The 22,843-nt window shown below is 33.3% G+C and overlaps 2 protein-coding genes across 3 annotated transcripts; one reads left to right on the forward strand and one right to left on the reverse strand.

The window, feature by feature from the left end:
• Positions 1-933: 933 nt before the first annotated feature.
• On the reverse strand, positions 934-13,446 carry LOC132713753 (ribokinase-like). 2 transcript variants are annotated; one of them, XM_060696440.1, is made up of 8 exons: positions 13,316-13,446; positions 11,287-11,419; positions 10,330-10,393; positions 9,581-9,643; positions 8,867-9,031; positions 4,692-4,780; positions 2,474-2,662; positions 934-1,860 (listed from the first exon to the last, which is right to left on the reverse strand). In XM_060696440.1, the coding sequence occupies exons 1-8, from the start codon at positions 13,369-13,371 to the stop codon at positions 1,684-1,686; spliced, it is 936 nt and encodes a 311-aa protein (XP_060552423.1). In that variant the 5' UTR covers positions 13,372-13,446; the 3' UTR covers positions 934-1,683. The 2 variants fall into 2 exon arrangements, with proteins under 2 accessions (XP_060552423.1, XP_060552419.1); XM_060696436.1 differs by lacking the exon at positions 13,316-13,446 and adding an exon at positions 12,686-13,261.
• On the forward strand, positions 13,377-18,407 carry LOC132713771 (cyclin-dependent kinase 2-interacting protein-like). The gene is made up of 5 exons (XM_060696450.1): positions 13,377-13,505; positions 14,361-14,526; positions 15,589-15,685; positions 16,367-16,493; positions 18,195-18,407. The coding sequence occupies exons 1-5, from the start codon at positions 13,424-13,426 to the stop codon at positions 18,392-18,394; spliced, it is 672 nt and encodes a 223-aa protein (XP_060552433.1). The 5' UTR covers positions 13,377-13,423; the 3' UTR covers positions 18,395-18,407.
• The last annotated feature ends 4,436 nt before the right edge of the window (positions 18,408-22,843 follow it).

Below are 22,843 nucleotides of genomic sequence, written 5' to 3' on the forward strand. Positions count from 1 at the left end.
AAACATTGTATAAAATACTGTGTGGGGTCATAAAATATAAATCAATCTGGGAGTTGTGTGTATGCATGTGTGTTTGGTTACTTCACCCTTGCATCTGAATAAACCATTTGACCGGGCATTTCAGTTGTTATATTCTATGAAGATATGTTTATGAAGATTTTTAAGAAAATATGCTCGAAAACAGATGTTACATTATTCTTTTTTAAGTATACATGTATAATCTATTAAGGAAAACCCTTAAAGTTATTACTTTTGATTTATGATTTCTTCTAAAAGTTTGTCTGTTTTGAATATTAAAGGGCTTATGCAATTTTTTTCAGCAGAAGCACAATGACGCATTTAAAGCCAAAGTCCATGTACCCTGAGTGACGCATATTATGGTGACAATTGTGTGTGCGTATGTCCTTTCATCTGTTAATGGATGTTTTCTTCTGTGTTAATATATACCTGCGTGCATAGTTGTTTATGCAAAAATACATGTTAATCATAAGACAAATGATCGTCATTCATGAATTATCATGTTAAACCTCCTCAATACAATATTTTAAGAAATGCTCTCATTTCAATGACAGATCAATAGTCAAATGTTACCTACTTTATTTATACATTCAGGTAAGACTATAAACACAGCTATATTTTTTGTTATAAATTTTTTTTTGACAGGTTATATGGCCCCAAATAAATGGTTGTTTGCATATATAACCAAAGCCTCTAGGTAAAGTTTATACTGCAAACAACCATTTACAGTATGTACAGCCATATAAACTGTCAAGAATCTTTGTAAAGAATTAATAATACAGCAAACTTCCTTTTTTTTTGGAGGAAAAAAAAAGTTATTTCTTCATAAATTCAAAGCAGCCATGTATATAAAACTATATAAACATCATGATACCAGTATCCAATAAAAAGTAACAATACAAACGTGCAATATCATAAAATCTGTAATCTTTATTTACGGTCTGCTAAATTGAATAAAATATTTTCTGCAGCAAATATAAATAAAATTATCATAACAATGAAAATGTCCAATGAAAACTGATGTTACAAACCAGCAGTATTATATACTTACAAATATTGATATGTAAAAAAAATACACTGAATATCTTAATATTAACAAACAATATATATGGTCCATGACATTTGTGTATGAAGATTTTGAAAGAAAACATGCATAAATTAAATGTTAAATTTTCATTTTTTTAAAATATACATGTATAATCTATCAGGAAAAAACATTCAAAATTATAACTTAGGTTAAGACTCCTTCTAAAAATTTGCATGTATGTTCATCACAGCACAAAGTATCATAATTCATGAAATATCATGTTAAACCTCCATATAATATATCATGGAATATTCTCATTTTAATGACAGAGATAAAACAGTCAAACTGCTTCATTTATGCCTCATCAAGTTTTGTTCAAAAAAGTATTTAACAGTTGATAAACATAACAACATGTATATGTAAGTTTAACCCCCCTCTCCCCGCCCCTAAAACCAACCATTGACAGCCAATTAGTGATAACATCACTGTATACTTCCCAATTAAAGAGGTATTCACTGACTAGTCTTTAACTATTTACTACAACCATCTTTTATTATCATTTATTCACAGTGTTACAGTCTCTATTCCTTTACAAGACACTACATATTTCATCTTATTAAAAAATACTGGTTCTCCTATCATGAAAACAATTCTGCCGGTAGCTGGCTTTTTGTAGGATAACTGGTCTGAGTCCCGGCATGCTGAACACTTACTGATGCTATCTGTATAGCTCGTCTAGCAGATTCCACAAGGCCAAGCTCTGGTCGGGTAGCTAAGAAATATGCTAGACTGCCTATAAATGAATCACCTGCTCCCTGAAAAATCAAAACAATGACATTGAAATATAACCTGTTACTGTTATGGCAGTTAATTTTGTATTATTTATTTGTGAAATTCAACATTTTCAACAATCATATCTGAATAGTCTGACAGCTTGATCCACCATGTTCTCTTATTTTTTCAATATATATAATGCCAATATATTCCAGTTAAAACTTGGGTTTCTTTAGCATTTTACTACATGTACCATCTTTGTTTGTGTACAGACATTCTTTCAAAATAACAATTTTTTGTGTTTGGGGTTGGTGAGTGATCTATGTTTATTTTTAACACAGAGAAATATGCATTACTGGTCATACTGCTTGAGAAGGACAAAAGCATCTTAAAATCATCCAAAAAAAAAAAAAAAAATATGAAATAAAAATATCTTGATTTTACGAAGACGTTGTAACAGAACTGTCAATTTGACCAGTAAATATTTTCAAGATTTAATTTTACTTTAAACCCTATTTTTTTTTACAATTATGTTTTGGATATTTTGGCTAAAACACAGGCATTAATGCCAATTTAACTTTCAAGTTTAATGAACATCATATGATCTTGTCAAAAAAACTGTTTTATCTTAAAATGCAACAGAGACATACATACTGTAGTGTCTAGAGCCTCTACTTTCGGTGCAGGTAAATGAACAACATTGCTGGTATTGCCCTCCATCACAACACAACCCATTTCACCGAGGGTAACAATAACGTCTCTACATCCAACATCATGTAACTTCCTGGCTGCTAATTTGGCATCATCAATTGTTTTTACTGGAATTCCTAGTAATAATTCTGCCTAAAAGGTAAGTGAATTACTATTTTTTAAAATGGAATATACAAGATTACTTATAAAAATAATAATTTACAAAGTTGATACATAAAGGAAAATATAAAGGCAACTGAAAATAGTTTTCTAGTGCCCATTTATCCATCTTCACCATTTTTGTATATCCTATTATTCACCTTATTCCTGACAGCTGCAAGACCATTAATTTTTATGTAGATTATTTATCCACATGTAAATATTCTATCTAAATTGTGAGTAAGGTAGTACAGTAATAAGAAATTCTCCCTAAAACTCTACAGACTTCATCTTTTTATTAAATCAACAATTTCTCTTTATCCTTTCAGTCCAATTTAACACTGTCATGACGACTTTCCAATATCCAGCTATCCTGCTGGATAAAGACCTTAAGTGCCTCTCTATACGATATTTCAGTCAAATATCACTACAGGTAGGGATAGATTCTTTACATGAAAGCAGTCCAGTAAGCTCAATAGGTAGTGTTGCACTGTGAATCGGGTGACCCGGGTTTGATTCCCGGACAGTGCCTTGTGATTGTTAATAAAATCCTATCTACTATCATTAGCAATGTACCTCCGCTCTGGCATGTACAGAAGTCTCTTGGGAAAGTGAAAGCTAGTACTGGTAAACTATTTTGACAGCATGACCAAGAACAAGGCAGTGGCTGAACTTTTCTCTAGTAAATTCAATGTGGCTAACTGTCGAGATCCTGAGTGAAAAACTACCAACACCCACTGCTTCTTCACATAAACAATTTCATAATCCCTGGATGAAAATCAAACAGTGGGGAGGGGCAAGTCCTTTGATAGATTATATAACAAGAGGACCATGATGGCCCTAGAATGCTCAAGGTCATTATTCTTCAATGCTGTAAAAGATCACAGGCTAAGCCATTAATAACCCAAATGGCATGATTTGTAGAACTTTTGTAAAGGTTCCATATATTAAGCTTGCTACATTTGAAAATTGTAGGCACTGTAGTTTCTGTTGAGAAGATTTTAGAACTCTGTATACTACACAACTTAATGTAACAAAAATTACCATGGGGTACCGCCATATTTGACAACAGGGACACAATTTACATTACGTCAACTAAGCACTGCTGCATGCATCTTAGTTTATATTTAAGCTTTAAAATATGTAACTTCAAAGAAGTGACTCCCAATTATGAGCCTCGAGGGATGATTCATACAGATTTTACAGAGGACTTCAAGGCAAATATAAAAACTGTGGGCATCGTAGTTTCTAAAGAGAAAATGTTTAAATCTGATTCTTATACATGAACAAGTCAATGTAACAAGTGACACCAGAGTGGGGCCATTTTTGACCACCCCTTTCCCCCAGGAATCATTTATATAAATTTCGAATACCTCTACTAAACAATGATATATGCAAAATAACTAAGCTCTTGGACATGTAGTTTCAAAAAAAAATTATATGCCTGTCCCTGTATAAATTTGAAACTTAAGTGACCCCAGGGATTGGATCAATTTTGAAATTAGATGCATGAATTATATAACTTTCATAGAAGACCACAAGATAATATTGCCAGCCATACATTTAATCTCTGAGCATTGTTGTTTCACACATGAGGAGACTTATATACATTGGATATCATGCCATCACAAAAGCTCATCTCTAAGAACTTTGTAGGGTAGCTAACAACAGAATATATGTTGTACATGATCACAAAAGCTCATCTCTAAGAACTTTGTAGGGGTAGCTAAAAACAAGATATGAGCCGTGTCACGACAAAACCAACATAGTGGGTTTGCAACCAGCATGGATCCAGACCAGCCTGCGCATCCGCGCAGTCTGATCAGGATCTATGCTGTTCGCTATCAGTTTCTCTACTTATATAGAGCTGGTAAGCGAGCAGCATGGATCCTGATCAGACTGCGCGGATGGGCAGGCTGGTCTGGATCCATGCTGGTCGCAAACCCAATATGTTGGTTTTGTCGTGACACGGCTCATATATGTTGTACATGCCATAGAAAAATACCACTTTAAATATAATTACCTCAGATTCATTAGGACATAAAACATCTGTGTAACTGTAAAACTCTTTGTCTAGAGGAATAGCTGGTGCAGGATTCAGTATTGTCTGAACTGAAAAATTGTGAAATATCATGATTATTATAAAGCAGCATGCCTCCAAATTCATGCCAATTTTTCATGAATTTTTAAAAAAAAATGTTTTGAAAAGTAAAATATTGTGAAGTAAACAAAGATAGCAATTGGCACTGCAAATGGCAGCATTTAAAGTCCACATAAATTACCAAAAAGGGGTGAATATATACACAAAAAAGACACGACTGTATTTGTCATGCAGTAGAAATATTAGACAAATTGTGCAAAAGCAGTAATTATTCCATTATAATATATGTATGTAAGTTCTTAATCTAATTATGAATCTTTTTATTTTCCTTTAAAACTTTGTACATTTTTCTAAAGTTTGATTTTCTGGAAACATTTTGGCTCATCTGGAGACATGCAGCTTTTAAAGAATGTCAACTGACATCTTCAACAGCTTTGATAACTTAACTACAAGTTGTGTGCTCCAAGTGTTTATCATACTGTTTTTAACATGTTTTGTTTGTTTGTTTGTTTTGGGTTTTACATCACATCGACACAGTACAGGTCATATCGCGACATTCCAGCTTTACTGGTGGAGGAAGACTTCAGGTGCCCTTCCGTGCATTATTTCAGGCACGAACGGGCACCTGAGTAGAACCACTGACGTTCCGTATGCTAGCATATGAAAGAATCCAAAGTCCCTGTCGGGATTCAAACCCACAGCGGTGAGGGGCAAGTATTTAACATGTAGTACATAATTATTATAGTTCAAGATATATATCTAAATGTCCTTTCAGCATGATATAGGTTAATAACCTGACCTACTGCTCTTTAAAGTCTTTGTTCAAATTTTTTGCAATACTCATTTCTATTAGCACAAAACTAAAATACACTAGTCATTGCTGTAACTGTTAATAGACATGACCTTTATGTTATATGATATTTAAATTTAAAAGGTACCTTGTGCTTCAGAAAAAAAAATTCATTTAGAAAAAGAATAACATGAGTATCATAATGTTCAAATTTTAGAAATTCTGTAATTAATTCTATCAATTACCAAAATGTTTATCCTCAACAACACAATATATATTTTTATTGATTTAAAAAGTGGCATATAAATGTTTACATGACATTGTATCAAAATATATTACTAATGTATTTACAAGTTTGTAATGTATATGTATATGTATATTGTATTGACTTATATTTTGTATATTTTGTTATAAAAGTAGCAAAACGTAAACAAAGTAGTATTTTTATTTCCATACAAAATGCTTAATCAATATAACTGTACTACATGTAATTGCCAAAAAAGCAACAGCAGCAAAAGGTGGTACAGTAAATTGGCCATTAGTTACTGTTGGAAACAATAATAGGATACCATAAATATAAAGCTTTTGAGAAATCAAAATAAAAGCATTTCTGAAGCATAATGGGCCTTTAACATAACATCTTGTATAATATCCAAGCATATCTAAGATAAAATCTTAGCAAACCATAATAACATATTTTTAAATGAAAACCATAATATTATTGCAGACTTCCCGAAATATCATTGATAAATTTAGATTAGGTCCGATGATTTTTTATTCCTGATCGGTCCATCTGTCTGGCTTTTATCCAAGTCGCATGTATACAAAATGGCATGGCAAAAGGTGCCTAACCTGGGAAAAACGAAAATCTACGTCAGAGGAGCCCACAGAACAGCAGTAAAAGGATGAAAAGAATAGACCTGAGACAAAATTTAATGAAAAATGGAAGCAGGACCATATATTGTTGGTGTACAACAGGGAGGAGATGAAAATGCGCTGTACGGACTATGCCGATTTTTACGGCCAAAAAATTTAAACCAAAAAGTGTCTTAGAAATACAAACACAAGTTTTCCTTTGATTTTGATTAATTTTATTCGGTCTGAAAGATTTCGTTTTGGTCTGACAGATTTTCATGGTTTGTCAGACCGAATGTCTGACACTTTTTTTTATCTTTCGGGAAGTCTGTTATTGTTAAAAACATATATACAATATATATGCATCATCTATAAAAAAAATAGAATGATATTGTTCCTGAAATTATAATATTTCAATTACAGCAATTATAGGCCTATATATGTACATTTTGAAAATATGTTGCTTCAACTATGTTGATTCAACAATCATTGAACCAAAAGTGATTATCCTTTACCACAAGTATAGAGCCAGGCCAGCCTGCACAGACCAGACTCTTTACTATTGGCAGACAGATTTCAATTTATTATCCTGATTTCCCCAAAATTGATGATAAACAGTAGGACCTATCCATATAGAAATTCAGCAAGGATAAGAGTAAATCAGTGACAAACATTATAATTATAGATACCTTATGTTAAAGCTATGTTTGTTCTTAAATGTCAGCATCAAAAATATATGATATGTTCAAATATTTGATAGGGGGGAAATGCTTTTAATGGTTATTTAAAGCTGATAAGTCCAAGTCTAAAGAATGTGAAGTTCAAGTTGTTTAATAATTAACCTTGTAAAACTGGATCAATAGTTACATCAATTGAATATTTACATTATTTCTTTTAAATTATTTTTGAAAATTTTCACTTTTTGTGAAACTTTTCAAATAAAGGGGCTTAACCATTGAGTTGATTTAAAATGTCTGCTTGAGTTATCTCCCTTCCTTTAAATGTTGATATTTGAAAGCATATGATTGTGTGCGAAGAAAACATTATGAATAAACTTAATGATTATTTTTAAACAAGATTGCATTTGTAAAAAATGCTATGCCACCGCATAAATACAACACTAAAATAGTAATGCAGGAACACATTTTTTTTTGTTTTGACCCAAGGGCTTTAATTTGAATAATCTTGCTAAAGGTTCACTACACAATGTTTACTGCAAAATGTCTCACCTCTAGCCTTTGTCAATTCGAGAAGGTTTTTACTATATACATGTAAGGAAAACCTATGACCCCGGGGCAGGGCTAGTTTTGACACTAGAGGCAAAATTTGAACAACTTTGGTAGAGTACCTATAGATGATATCATATACCAAATATCAAAGCTCTAAGCCTTGTACCTTCAGACAATAAGATTTTTTAATTTTTTACTATATGTACATAGTGAAAATCAATGACCCCCGGGGGTGGGGCCAATTTTGACCCCAGGGCTATAATTTATTCAATCTTGCTAGAGGTTCACTACACAATGTTTCACGCAAAATATCTAACCTCTAGCCTTTGTCAATTTAGAGAAGATGATTTTTTAAGTTTTTACTATATACATATGAGGAAAACCTATGACCCCCGGGGCAGGGCTAATTTTGACACTAGAGGCAAAATTTGAACAACTTTGGTAGAGTACCTATAGATAATAACACATCCCAAATACCAAACCTCTAAGCCTGGTACCTTCAGACAAGAAGGTATTTTAAGTTTTTACTATATGTACATATAGTGAAAAATCAATGACCCCCGGGGCGGGGCCGATTTGGACCCCAGGGATATAATTTGAACAATCTTGGTAGAGGTCTACCAGACAATGCCTTATGCAAAATATCTAAGCTCTAGGTCTTTTGGGTCTTTACAAGAAGATTTTTTAAATTTATTCTTATAATTCCGTTTGGTTGCCATGGCAACCAGAATTCTGCATGGAATGAAATTCTTTGAACAACTTTGGAAGGCCTTCACCCAAGGAACAATCCTGCCAAGTTTGGTTGAAATTGGACTAGTGGTTTTTCACAAGAAGATTTTTTAAGTTCACTATATAATCTAAATAACACACACACACACACACACAAACACACAGGTGAATCGCTATATGCCACCGCAACGCAGATGCTGCGGTGGATGCCACCGCATCGCAGCTGCTGCAGTGGCATAAAAATAATCATTGCAACTAGACTCGATATAGAGATTTTCACTGTATAAGCATAACTTACTTTGTACAAAAAATAAACAATATTATATTGTAAACAAGTATTTGAGTAACACTTGTATCTAAATAATTCACTTCTTATGTCTATGTAATGTGTATTTGGAAGACCTAGTATGAACTTACATACAGTAATTAATTATGTGACATTTTTTTTAATTGTTTAGAAAAAAGCTTTTTTTATATACATTTATTATTCTTACCACCATGTTTTCTTCCCATTTTTAATGCTTCTAAAGTTATTTTTGGATTGATTTCCAGTTGACACAACATGACCTTTGACCCTGAAATGACCTTTTCAGCACTGACAAGGTCATGTTCATCAAGCAACAAGTTAGCTCCAGGTATAATCACAATAGAGTTCTGACCTAGAATGAAAATAAAAATAAAATTCAAGTGAACATTTCATCAAATGCCAAAATACATTATGTAGATGGACAGTGTTCTTTCAGTCATTTTCAGGAGGCAAACTGCTTTATTTATGTAACTATTTATAAAAAGTCAACCATTCATATTATAAGTAGGAAATAGATATCAATTTTTAAATGAGTTGTTGTAAAATTTGCATCAAATCTGATGTCATAGGACATGTAAGCATTCAGTTTTTATGCTACCTATAAAATTTATAATAATGCACTTGACTGGCCTATCTGTTTAAGAGGGGAATAGTGTGAAGTAAGTTAGAATTATCAATTTACCACTTATTGCATTGACATTTGAAGAAAGCCATTTATATGTAGTTTTTTCATTGAACAAACCTGATATCAACTAAAAGTTCTGCCCAAGTGCTATTTCTAGCCTGAAATTATGTAAGAGAGACATTGTCTTGTCATTGTCCATATTATAATAAATGTAGTATATAACAGTCATTAACAAAGTAGTAACAGTTGGATGAACATAGAAATGTACTTGCATACCACTTTCATTGACGCATATTGGTGCCGCCCCTGTTGATGCCTCGGTTGTTGTGTAAACATAGTCTAAAACAACATATAACATACATGTTTATATCATATAACATACAATACATGATAACTAACAAATAAGTTTCTCAACAATATATACATTACATGTATTAGATTCTTTTCAATTACGAAAATATCAAAAGATGTTTGTAGAACATGACTTTTGTATGCACCACTTACTGAAAATAAATTTGTCATTTTACATGGACATCTTAGTTCATGTTAACCTTTTAAGGATCAAGAATGTTATTAAGGTAATGTTGATCTTAATGATTTGTCCTTAATGCAATGCACTGGTGACTATAAGACTTTTATCTTACACATTTCATAAAAATAAAGGTTTGTTTTAGTTCAGGGCACCATCACAAACTAACCTTTGATGGGGCATAATCATGAATTCATGATGTAATAATATTTTCTTTTGAAATGATGTCTCAACTTTGACATAAAAATCAAAACAATATATCTGATTTCATTTAAAATAAGAAATGTAAAGCAACGAGTATTGTATCTTGAGCATTGTTATATAATGTTTAACAAAAAGCAACACAGTAGTATCTACCAGTATTTCTAATTGGTTTTATGGTAAAAACATGTTCAAAAAGTGGTAAAACAGATAAGTAAAGAGTTATTTCAAAATAAATGAATATTATCGAAAGTAAATATTTCAATTTGGATATCTCAATGTGCTGAAATTATACCTGTACAAATGCCAACATCTTTGAAATTTTTAATATGACCATCTCCAAAAGTGTCTTTACCAACCTACAAATGTGTATAATAATTGATCTCAAGTGTTAGTTTAACACACTTTATGGACTCATATTTTCCCTGCTGTTGCATAATTACTAGTTAATTGGATTATAAAATCCCAAAGCTGTACAAAGTACACACAAATTAGTTGCTTTTAAATGTTAACTCTATATTCTACTCAACCATAGATATTAGCAGTAAATCAACACATGTGACTTTTTCTACAAACAAGAGGGCCATGAAGGCCCTTATATTGCTCACCTGATTATCAAGGCTTTTAATTAATTTTGTTAGCAATGAATAAAAAGCAGATAAACTATCATAATATTAAACTGATGTCATAACATACACATGTAACTATTTTTTAAAAAAAAAAGCAATATGCAGGGTTTTTCTATTTTAATCCCCGGACTGCTATTTTACAGAAGTATTGCAAGCCACGGAAACCCTGGAAACTCGATATCCATTTTAGAATTTCCGTACCTTCAAGGTAATTTGGTAACTTCTTTAACTTTTGTATTATTAGGCACATTTTCTATTCAAGATACTCAGTTTACAAGCTCTACTGTTTATCACTAATATGTCTGTCCTTGAAATAGAAGCTTACATCTAAAAAGTAGGAACAATCTATATATGTTTGATTAACTTGATGAAATTAAGTTTCAATATGGGGATTTAAATATGGGGACCCTTTAAAAACTTCCAAAATCTCAAACAAGGGTGTTCGTGGACCCGATGTCTGAAATTCCTAGGGAAAAATCCTGAATAATATCCACAATTTGAATAATTAGCATTTTCAAAACCAAATCTTTCTTATTTGCAAAAAACACGAGGATTAAGCTAGTCAAGTTAAAATCAAACTACATGTAGTTTATAATGTTAGTAGAAGATATGATCTCTCAAACCTTTGATATCATTGCAGATTTAGCACCAAGTTTGGCAGTCATCACACACTGGTTAGCTCCCTTACCACCAAAACCCATTGAAAACTTGGTACCTTGTAGTGTTTCACCTGGCACTGGAAACCTCGGAACATAGCTGAAATGTTCATAGAAGTATATTTATTTACAACACAAGATGAATCAGAAACTAACCCAAGGCAATACTTTTAGCTATGTATATGCAATATCAGCTTTAAAGCTCCCCAAGATACACTTTCTCGCTCACCGGATAAACCTTCTCCATCCAGACATCAACCATGTATTCTCTATATCCAAATTCACAAATTAAGTCCATTCCCATTGCACTATATATTAAGTCTTTTTATAATTATTAGAATATTTTGTAATGGAAACATTAGTTATTCCTGTGACATAAAGATGATTGGGTATAAATATTTCAAAGCAACATATTAAATGTATATCTACATCTATGTCTGTATGTTAAACTGTCAAAAAACTTGACATTTCTCTAACGGTGGGCAAGAAAAAAAAAAAGAAAAAAAAAAGAAATAAAATAGAATAGAAAGAAAAAAGGACACGGACACAGTTTTTACCAGATAGAAGTTAAAAGAAATGAAGTAGCAGAAAGTAGTTGTACACAGTTACTTTTCAGCCATCTAGGCAAGACCAATCCAGCTTCCATGGCATTGCCCAGGTCCAAGACCCCGCTGGTATAGCTGAAGCCCTTCATTTGGCGGTACAGGTCTAACTGTGCATCATAACTGAGCATGCAAGTCCCCTTTAGAAGGTTAGCTTCCACAGCTCATTCTTGAAGGATTCCAAAGAATGAGCTGCAGCAACAGATGCTGGCAGGTTGTTCCACAGAGGAATACAACAAGGAAAGAAGTTGAACTTCATAATGTCCGTGGACATTGAATACTGCAGGAATTGGGTACTGTGTGGCAATCCTGATCTGGGCTAAGTTGGTGTTAAGAGTGGCCTGGATCTATCTCCACAAGTTGATAGATGACTTTGTAAAGCATATTGTTGGGAGCTTTTGACAGCGTGTTTCCAATGTTTCAAAATTTAGATGATGTAGCATATCTGAGACACTGCTGGTGTTATGGTACCTGTTTGTAGTGAAGTGTGCTGCTCCTCGCTGTATCATGGGCTTTTATGATATGGGTTCCAAACAGTGCAGCAATATTCTAAGTCAGATCTAACAAAAGATATGTAGGTGTTGGTTTTAGTTTCACAGCTTGTGTTTCTCAAATTACATTTTAGGAAGCCTACATGTAGCATGATGATGTTATTAGCTTTTTTGGTGATCTTGTCAATGATTGTGTTGTTTCCAGCCGAGTTCTGATTGTAAGTCCACACCTATATAAGTATTACAATGACTGTTCTTTAACAGGAGATATACCTTTCAGGATATAGTTGGTCTGAAGAGGAGATTTCACCCTGGTTACTCGCAGGACGCTGCATTTCTGAGGGTGAAAGTCCGTGCCCTACAAGTGTTCCCACCTGGCTAGAGAATTGCAGGTTAGCTTGAAGCAGCTGCTGGTCATGGATGGACTTGATCTGGAGATATAGGATGCAGTCGTCTGCAAATATTCATATCTTTGAGAGTAGTCTCTCTGGAAGGTCATTTATTAATATGAGGAACAAAAGCTGTCCCAGTACTGAGCCCTGAGGGATGCCTCTTACGACTGGGTCTGGGGCTTCTTCAGATGACTGGCCTTGGACCAGCACCCTCTTATATATAGATACAATATGTCTAACATAAACATTGTCTATCCATTTCATCAATGGATCACAAATGATCCTTGAACAAATGTGAATTACACTCTGAGTCGTACAGACAATAATTATTAAATATAAGGACCGAATCGGAAATGGTTCGAATTGACAACGGTACGAATGTAACAAAAAACAAACCCAGCAAATCAAAGATTTTTCAATCTTTACATAATGACAACAGAGTCAGTGTTTTGTGAACGTATTATTTAATTAATTTGACGATAAGAGTGCAAGTGTATCACTTCCATGCTACCTAATAAGATCAGTATTACATGATCCAACAACTGTCACATCCACTTTGTCGCCCATTTTGACAATACTGCACTAGTAGTCTCCCTTTGAAGCGGATTTTCGCGAAAACATGGGTCCCAAACAGAAAACAAAAACACCGACTAAACAGACAACTGATTCATTTTACGATGAAAGTTTTTCTCCTATAAAATGTAACTAGAAAGCTTTCCATCTTCAAACAATAGTCACTTTACTGTATAATGTATATTCAGCCTAACTCTGAACTTTCAAAAGACAAAGATTCGTACTCAATTTAATTCGACCTCGAAGACCGTTAATTTTTTTTTATAATTATTTTTTAAAAACTGTTAATAATTCTATGTTTTATGTATTGTTACACTTATGTCACGGTTCAGAACTCTTCACTATTTAGGGGAGAAGATGTGTAAGTGGCCGGATAGCTCACTTGGAGGAGCGCATTACGGAATTACAAGGGTTTCATACTGTGGTGAATCGTTGTTTAACTGTGGCGAATCATTATTTGACTATGGCGAATCGTTATGTGGTGAATTGTTATTGTGGCGAATCGTTACTTATTCCCATACATGTTCGAGTTTAGGTCAGGCTGCATATTTTTTTCACCCTGTGACACTTACAAACTTAAATTTCGTACTTTATTATATCACCATCATAGATTTTATATGATTCAAAATTGTAAATGGCATACATGTAGATGATGCAGACTACAATTCAATTTTAATGATAAGTACTAAAGGACATCTCTTCAAATTGATTAAACTGTATTCTAGAACAACTCCTAGGAAAAAAAACACATTCCTTGTAAGATGTATTGAAAGGATGAAGATATCATTCTAAGTAAAAGTGTTTTATCTTTCAAATGTAAACTTGATGAAAAGTGACAAAATCATAGGTTCTATACATACATATAGCCTACATGTATATACCAATCAGAACTCCTCAGCCTAAAAGAATTAATTTCTCAGAAGACACAGAAGATAAATGAAGATGTATAATACTCCCTGCATTATCAAACACTTATTTTTCAGTTAAAGAATCACCTATACAAAACAGACAAGGAAACCTGACAGGAAGTGCTAGGAAATTAAAAGATGGTGCAGCAGATTTACATAATCTTACACAAAAATGGCAAGTGCTGAATGTAGATGGTGCCAATGTTGTCAGTGAAATAGCAAACATTAAACTGGAAAAGATGTAAGATACTACCAACAAATGTCATTGCTCCATTCAAAAATGTTTAACCTTCTTACTTTAAAGGGTATAAAGCAGTATCTGATGAAATAATTTTTTGAAACTTATAAAAAGGTAAATTTATGTTCCTTTTATAATTTTGTGGTCCATTCTCATAGAATGTCTGTAAATGAACACACATTAATTTTGTACATAAACAGAATAAAATGTTCCTGAACAATACTATTCAGCTATTTCAAGTCATATTTTGTCAGTGAAACAATGCATTTCTCATTTGCTCTGAAGGAAATATTCAAATATATTGTATATGCGATGTGGAAGTTTCATACATTTCTTTTGTATTCAACTACAGACGGCAAAGATACAGCTTTATACACTTTAAGGGATATTTTACATAGGCATTCAACATTTTGAATGAAAAGCCTACTTGTCTAGTGTAATATATTAATTACTCAACAATCTAGTTGAAATTTCTCTTTTTATGAGAACTGTTATGATTACATTAGGGACTGATATGCTTTCATATGAGAATCAATATTTGAACATTTGTGGACCATTATGTTTACATTTGAGGACCAGTATGTTTATATATGAGGGTGATATGCTTACATATGTATGATGACCTATATGTTTACATATGAGTACCATTATGTTAATGTATGAGAACTGATATGTTTACATATGAGAAACAATATGCTTACATATGAGAAACAATATGATTACATATTATGATGTTAAATATGTTTATATACCGGTATGAGCTGATATGTTAACTTTTCAGGAAACATTATTGTTCTATCTGACATTGAGCAACAAAGTGTTTTTTTTACATTGACATCTTCAAAGTTATCATGTTAATAATAAATAAAATTAATAACTTAAACAACTAATATCTCTGGCATGGCTTGTCTTGAGACCATTGCTAGCATGAGCATATTGCATCAGCAATGCACCTTATATCACATGTTGTTTCACTGTGCTTCAAACATTAAAATGATAAACAAAATTTAAACAGAAATGGTTGCAGTTGTTACTAATTCATTTACTACAATTTGTTATCTTTAGATTAGGTCAAGATGAAGAAGGAGAGAAGGCAAGAGTTATGTTACCAGAGTCACTTCTTCACCTTTGTGAGAAATTAGAGAATCTTCTTAAAAGAATGGTAAAAACTTTTGCAGATTATTTTTATGGTAGGGAGACATTAAAACAAGTACATGTAGTAATTACACCTTTTAATTTTGTTGCATAATGAGTGATATACATTGTACAATATAATCAGAATGGAACATCTAAAGTTCCGATGCTCTACTAATTAGCAATTGAGTCATTGAGCTACATTTGATAATATATTGGCAATGCCATTATCATAATTATAAAAGTCTTAATAAAATGTAATATTGAAATTAATTTTGTAACAATGTGACGTAGATTTTAAGTAGTATATCATAGTTAAAAAAAGATTAATCAAACTTTCAAGATGTGCTAGAGAAAGAATATTATACCTTCATAATAAAGTGGCTATGTATTTGAATGTTTAACTTTGTGGTGGCCGTAATGGCAAGAGACTTGTGACACCAGTGCAGATTTCAGCTAGCCTGCATGGTTAAACCATATTGTGGTATTTCTATATAAGAATACATCTTTTATCTAAGAGAGATATACTGTTTTAGATTTAAAATAAAAAAAGACTTATCCTTTACACAGATCTAGCATTACAATGTACATAGAAATTTTGTAAAAGACCTATTTCAAATATTAAAATATGAAGCATATATTGAAATAAGATTGAAGCAAATTTGTTAATTTAACAGTACAGACTTAACAGTGTTGTTTTATTTTCAAGGAGAAGATTTGTGATCGTCTGTGTGGACTGTCTGAAATGTCTAAAGGTGTTTCACAATTAGAACATCACAGTAACCATGACGATGATGAAATAATCCTCTTTCAAACATGGAATGTTGATAGATTTGGTAAGACTTATCACTCAATTGTCAGAGAAAAGGAGTTAGAGAAGAAGGATATTAGCAATTTCAGCCATCTTTGTTTAAAAGACAGATGATTTGATTGGTTCAGTTTCTTTTATTTAGCAAAAATATGTATGACTTAATTAAACAAGAGGTTATTAAGGAGTTGTAATATAGTTATTTCCGTCTTCCCATACTTTTCTGCTCTTATCTAGGGAATGGTATGAGGATATTTTGAAGAAGAAAAATCATGTAAATGTATTAATTTTTAGCTCGACTATTCGATAAGAATAAGTAGAGCTATTGCAGTCACCCGAGCGTCGGCGTCGGCGTAACCACTTATGTTAAAGTTTTTGTAATAGTTCAAATATTTTCAAAGTCCATAGACATATGGCTTTGAAACTTTGCACACTTGTTCACCATCATGACCCCAACCTGTAGACAGGAGGAGGTAACTCTATCAAGCATTTTGACAGAATTATGCCCCTTTTTCGACTTAGAATTTACGTTAAAGTTTTTGTAATAGTTCAAATATTTTCAAAGTCCATTGACATATGGCTTTGAAACTTTGCACACTTGTTCAACATCATGACCCCAACCTGTAAACAGGAGGAGGTAACTCTATCAAGCATTTTGACAGAATTATGCCCCTTTTTCGACTTAGAATTTACGTTAAAGTTTTTGTAATAGTTCAAATATTTTCAAAGTCCATTGACATATGGCTTTGAAACTTTGCACACTTGTTCACCATCATGACCCCAACCTGGAAACAGGTGGAGGTAACTCTATCAAGCATTTTGACAGAATTATGCCCCTTTTTCGACTTAGAATTTACGTTAAAGTTTTTGTAATAGTTCAAATATTTTCAAAGTCCATTGACATATGGCTTTGAAACTTTGCACACTTGTTCACCATCATGACCCCAACCTGTAAACAGGAGGAGGTAACTCTATCAAGCATTTTTTTTACTATCAAGCACTAAGAACAGACGAGCATTGCTGTCCTACCGACAGCTCTTGTTAGCTTGATTATTTGAAGAATATGAAGAGCTATTGTACTTGACACCCGGCCTCAGCCTCACACTTTGGGAAAGTTTTTGCATGCAAGTTGGTATCTTCAGAAAAGCTGAAGGCAATGTTTTGAAACTTAACAAATGGATTTGGGAACATAAAAGGAGGTCACTGTTCAAGGCCCACAACTCTTAAACATGTATTTTGACAGATTTAATATGGTCTTTTTTGAACTTAGAAAATTCTACATTATCCAGGCTCTTGTTTTAATTTCAAGCACTGTTAATAGTGGTACATTCTGTCCTACTGACAGCTCTTGTCTTTAAAGGAATGAAAATTTCTTTAAGATGGCTATGGATACAGTTTTGACACTGGTAGTTAGTTACAGTATGATATATGAGACTTATTTGGAAAAACACAGTTTTTCTTAAAGATTATTGTAATCAAGCTAATTATGTTGGAAACTTTCTAATATTTAAGTTGTAAAACTATGGTCAGATTGATCTGAGCAAAGGTCTATGTTATGCAACTAAATTTAGCACTGTGTGGTGTGGAAATCACTAAATGGAAAAAAAAAAGTGTTATCATATTCTTCAGTTTTGTGTAAAAGTGGGCAATTATGCTTGTTGTAGTGTAGTAAGATATTGCTTTTTTTTTGCTGTGTGCTTTTCAACATATGTCTTCTGCTATTTTTCAGCGACAGTGTTTACAGAAATTTCAGAAATGTACAGTAAGGAACTGAAATTGAAACAGTGTATCAGTGAGAATATATGTCATGGGAATGACAGACAGACTATCATGTTTTACAATGCTGCATGGGTACATGAACCATATATTGAATCTAATATGAAACTTTTGTTAGAGAGTATGCTAGTTGAAACGAAACATAAAACATGATTTAAATCTGAAACTGAGTTATTAATATCCCTTGGAGAAATGTTAAAATGGCTTTTCATTGAATTTATTAGCCCCCATCAAGATGGAGGGATATAGATTTAGCATTGTCTGTCTAGCTTTTTGTCCATCACAAAATTATCCATCACAGAATTCAAACAAGATATGTTTGTAAAACATGTATGCACCCTATCAGCAGCCAATTAGTCATGTGGCTAGATTATTGTTACTGACCTTTGACCTAGATACCAAAAAAAAAAAAGAGGTTATCTACTCACCAGATCAGTGTGACTGTTAAGGTTGTGTGCAGCAATTTTGTGCAGCAATTTTATGACAAAGTTGCGCTTCACAATTTTTCGCACTATAAAGGGCCATAACTCTAATATTAATATGTTAATTGCAGGGAAAATCAATCTTGACTTGATATAACGTACAAACATGCCAAATTATACAAAATCATCGGTATCTTTTAAGGAAACCAATTGTGTACGGACAGACAGACTGGAATTGCTATTCATTATACATGTACGTCCAGAAGATCTTCGACCGTATAGAAAACAATGAACATATTAAAAGGTGTACGTGTAGTTAGACCAGAACAGAAATCATTCCAGGAGTACATAGCGCGGGTTAATTATTATGCCTCCCTTTCAAAATAAATAGGGTGTATATTGTTTTGCACAGCATCTGCCAGTCTATTTGTCCGCACAGCACATCTTGTTAAAAAAAGCTTTTGCATACAGTCCGTGGATTTGGTTATAAGGCTGGTTCTAACTAGTAGATGACCCCTTTTGATTATTTTGTCAGTTGTTACGCTAGACCAGATATCACCGATTTCCACAATCGTGCAGACAACCTGCTTGAAACCTAATGTCATTCTTGGCAGCAACTCGGTATACGCATTTGCAAAAAGTTTCTTCAATAGGACTACTTTTACAGAACAACTGCACATTTACTTTACTACCAACCGTCCGTTACCTCATTAAGTAGAGCGTTGAACTGTGAATCGGGCGACACGGGTTCGATTCCTGGACTGTGCGGGTCACTTTCGTTGTGATTGGTCCTGAAATCTTTTCTATGGTCATTTGCACTGTACCTCTGTTCTGGCATGTACAGAAGTTATCAGTGAGTTTGAAGGCTGATAGTACCGGTAAACTGCTTGACAGTCTGCCCATGGGGACTTTGACCTTCGACAGACTAACCTGAAAGTCAAAAGGGTTAATTGGTACTAATAATGACTGACCTCCATAATAAATCTCAGGATTTTAGGTCAAAGTATTCTCTAGTTATTGGCCTAGACTACAACAAGCTTGTCCGACTAGAGAATGCTTTAGTCTACACTCCTTAGATTTTGTGTAGAGGTAAGTCATCACTGTTAAAGCGACCCTGTTTATATTTAGGGTCAAATGTCAAGGCCACCATGACCTTCACTACAAAAAATCTTGCCAGACTAATTACTAAAGACGCTTTGGCGTACAGTATTGAGATGGTCATGAGTAGCAGACCAACCCAAAATGACCCTCGAAACAATACCTTGAAAATATTTGGCCTGTGGTCCTAAGAATTAGTGTGGAGGTTGGTCGTGTTTGTTAAACGACCCCATTTTACATTGAGGTCAGCCAGTCAAAAGTCTAGTTTAACTGACGTGTATTTTTGTGCTTAAATATAGCCACCAGTGTATTGCAATGAAGTCAACATGTTAAGGTGGCAGTGACCATGTCCTGATCTTAAAAAAGTGTGCATATAAGAAGTCCATGTCACATGACTACAGTTATTGGTTATATTGTTAATTAAGACATATGAGTAAATATGTGTTATTTCGTTTCAAACAATGATCGATGTTTTACTATAAATAGTAAAAAGACAAGGTGTGTAAATTATACATGTATAATATTTCTATTAAATTTTATTTACTGTATTCCAATCAGGGTCTTCTAAGCATGATGCCAACGCATAGGCTACCGATTACAAAGTGCTATAATTGTGTTAGAGTAACGCATGAATGGTTCACAAAATATCATAAACAAGAGGACCAAGACGGCCTAGATCGTTCACCTGACCCATCGAACTCATCCGAGCAATTATCAAAATAAACTTGCATACCAATTTCCAGGATATTTGGATAACAACAGTAGCCACTAGAGAGTTAGCAAGATTATTCTATTTTTAGCTCCTGTGACCTAGTTTTTCATCAGAGATTACCCATATTCAGACTCATCCAAGCAATTATCTAGGAAACTTGAAGACAAATGAGTAAAAAATGTGACCACTAGAGTGTTAACAAGGTTTTTCCATATTAGGGCGGTGTTACCTAGTTTTTGACCCCAGGTTATCCATATTTGAACTTGATCTAGAAATCCTGATCAAGTTTGATGGCAATTGAGTTAAAAATGTGACCACTAGAGTGTTAACAAGATTTTTCTATATTTGGGCGGTGTTACCTAATATTTTACCCCAGGTGACCCATATTCGAAGTTGATCTAGAAATCATCAAAACACACTTTCAGACCAATTTCCAGCATATTTGGATCAAAACAGTAGTCACTAGAGTGTTAACAAGATTATTCTATTTTTAGCTCCTGTGACCTTCTTTTTCATCCGAGATTACCCATGTTCGAACTAATTTGAGAAAATACATAGACAAACATCCTGATTAAGTTTGATGGCAAATGAGTCAAAAATGTGACCACTAGAGTGTTAACAAGGTTTTCCATATTTGGGCGGTGTGACCTAGTTTTCGATCACAGGTGACCCATATTAAAACTTTACCTAGAAATCATCAAAACACACTTTCAGACCAATTTTCAGCATATAAAAAACAGTAGCCACTAGAGCGTTAACAAGATTTGTCTAATTTTAGCTCCTGTGACCTAGTTTTTCATCCGAGATGACCCAAGTTCAAACTCATCAGAGCAATTACCTAAACAAACATCCTGACAAAGTTTGATGATGATTGAGGCAAAAATGTGACCACTAGAGTGTTAACGAACATATGTGGACGGACGACAGACGATCTGAGCTTGCTCAGGTGAGCTAAAAATCTGTAATAGTTACCGTACGAGGAATAGGTCTGCATAGTATTTACAGACCCGGGTGGCGATTTGAAGACCGAGAGAGCGTAGCGATCGAGGTTTTTAAAAGGCCACCGGGTCTGTAAATATTATGCAGACCTATTCCGAGTGCGGTAACTATCTTACCTACATGCTCTTTTGTTTTTCTATCCATACATCAGTTTTTAGCTCAGTATTTATTAACATTACTTACAAGAAACATATTATTTATGTACTTTATCATGTTTAAAAAAGCATTCCAAAGCCAAGCAAAGATACTATCTGCTACGCTCTTGTAATTCATTCGTTCACAAATCAGGTGTTATTTGAATATTCTCGTGATTTTCGTGGGGTTTCGTTATGTAATTAGGTCAGGTAATGTACTTGTTGAGTTGAGTCACAGAAAATTAAAACAGAACTGTTCGAGTAGGGAAAGGTGAGATCATTATTTTGATATATGAATACATTACATAATTATTAATAATGTAAACAAATACTGAGGAAGATAAAAATGTTTTCTAATCATAAAAACGGAACACTGTATCTTTATATATAATAAATTTCATGGTAATAGATGATCAGGCTATTTCTTATATACTCAAATATACAATATATTCAAAGGAAAGTAAAAGACGGGGTTCTATGAATAAATATTAGTAATACATGTAGTTACACGTTGTGTAAGTTGGGTTTTGTTGTTGTTGTTTTTTATGATGGCTGATTTTAAATGTTCTTAGAATTTCATCCATGTTTGGAAGAATTTTCTTTCGGTGAATTCTTAATTAGCATCATCCGTTATAAGACCGCATGTGAGCACGCGGTCTAGAATGGAAGCGCAAGTCGTTTTCTTGGTACTGGTATACAAAATTAAAATTGTAATGTAAAAATAACTGGGGAAAAATGGGGAAAACGGTCTTATACTTAAGATGAACTATACTCTCACTGAAAGTAATATTTTGGGAAGGAAAGATGCAGAAGTTGACTTTGATTTGATATGCACCAATAATATAATCGTCGTATATATCCCGTAATGCAGAATTGTTAAAATAATGCAGGATTGTGCAAATTCAGACATAGTTGTGGAAATAAATACCGAAAACTAGTATCTTATTAAGCTATATAGTTCGGCAAATGTGTTAGGTATACCGAAAAGCAAACTATAAAGAAAGGCTAAATGTCCGTTGTTATACTCACTAATATCGACGAAACACAAAACTTCAATCCAGTTCGTTTTTCTCACAAATAATCTGGAATATATGTTATAAGGGTCCTTACAGTCGTATGCACTAATTTATTTCTATTAATCTTTAAAATATATATCGACCCTTTTTCCTATTCAAAGTGGTCATTATCCCCCCCCCATAATTCAGCGTTATTTTACGGTGAATATTGTTTACTGTAA

The sequence above is a fragment of the Ruditapes philippinarum genome, unplaced genomic scaffold (assembly GCF_026571515.1).
Source record: "Ruditapes philippinarum isolate M1 unplaced genomic scaffold, ASM2657151v2 ctg635_1_1_1_1, whole genome shotgun sequence".
Classification (NCBI taxonomy): domain Eukaryota; kingdom Metazoa; phylum Mollusca; class Bivalvia; order Venerida; family Veneridae; genus Ruditapes; species Ruditapes philippinarum.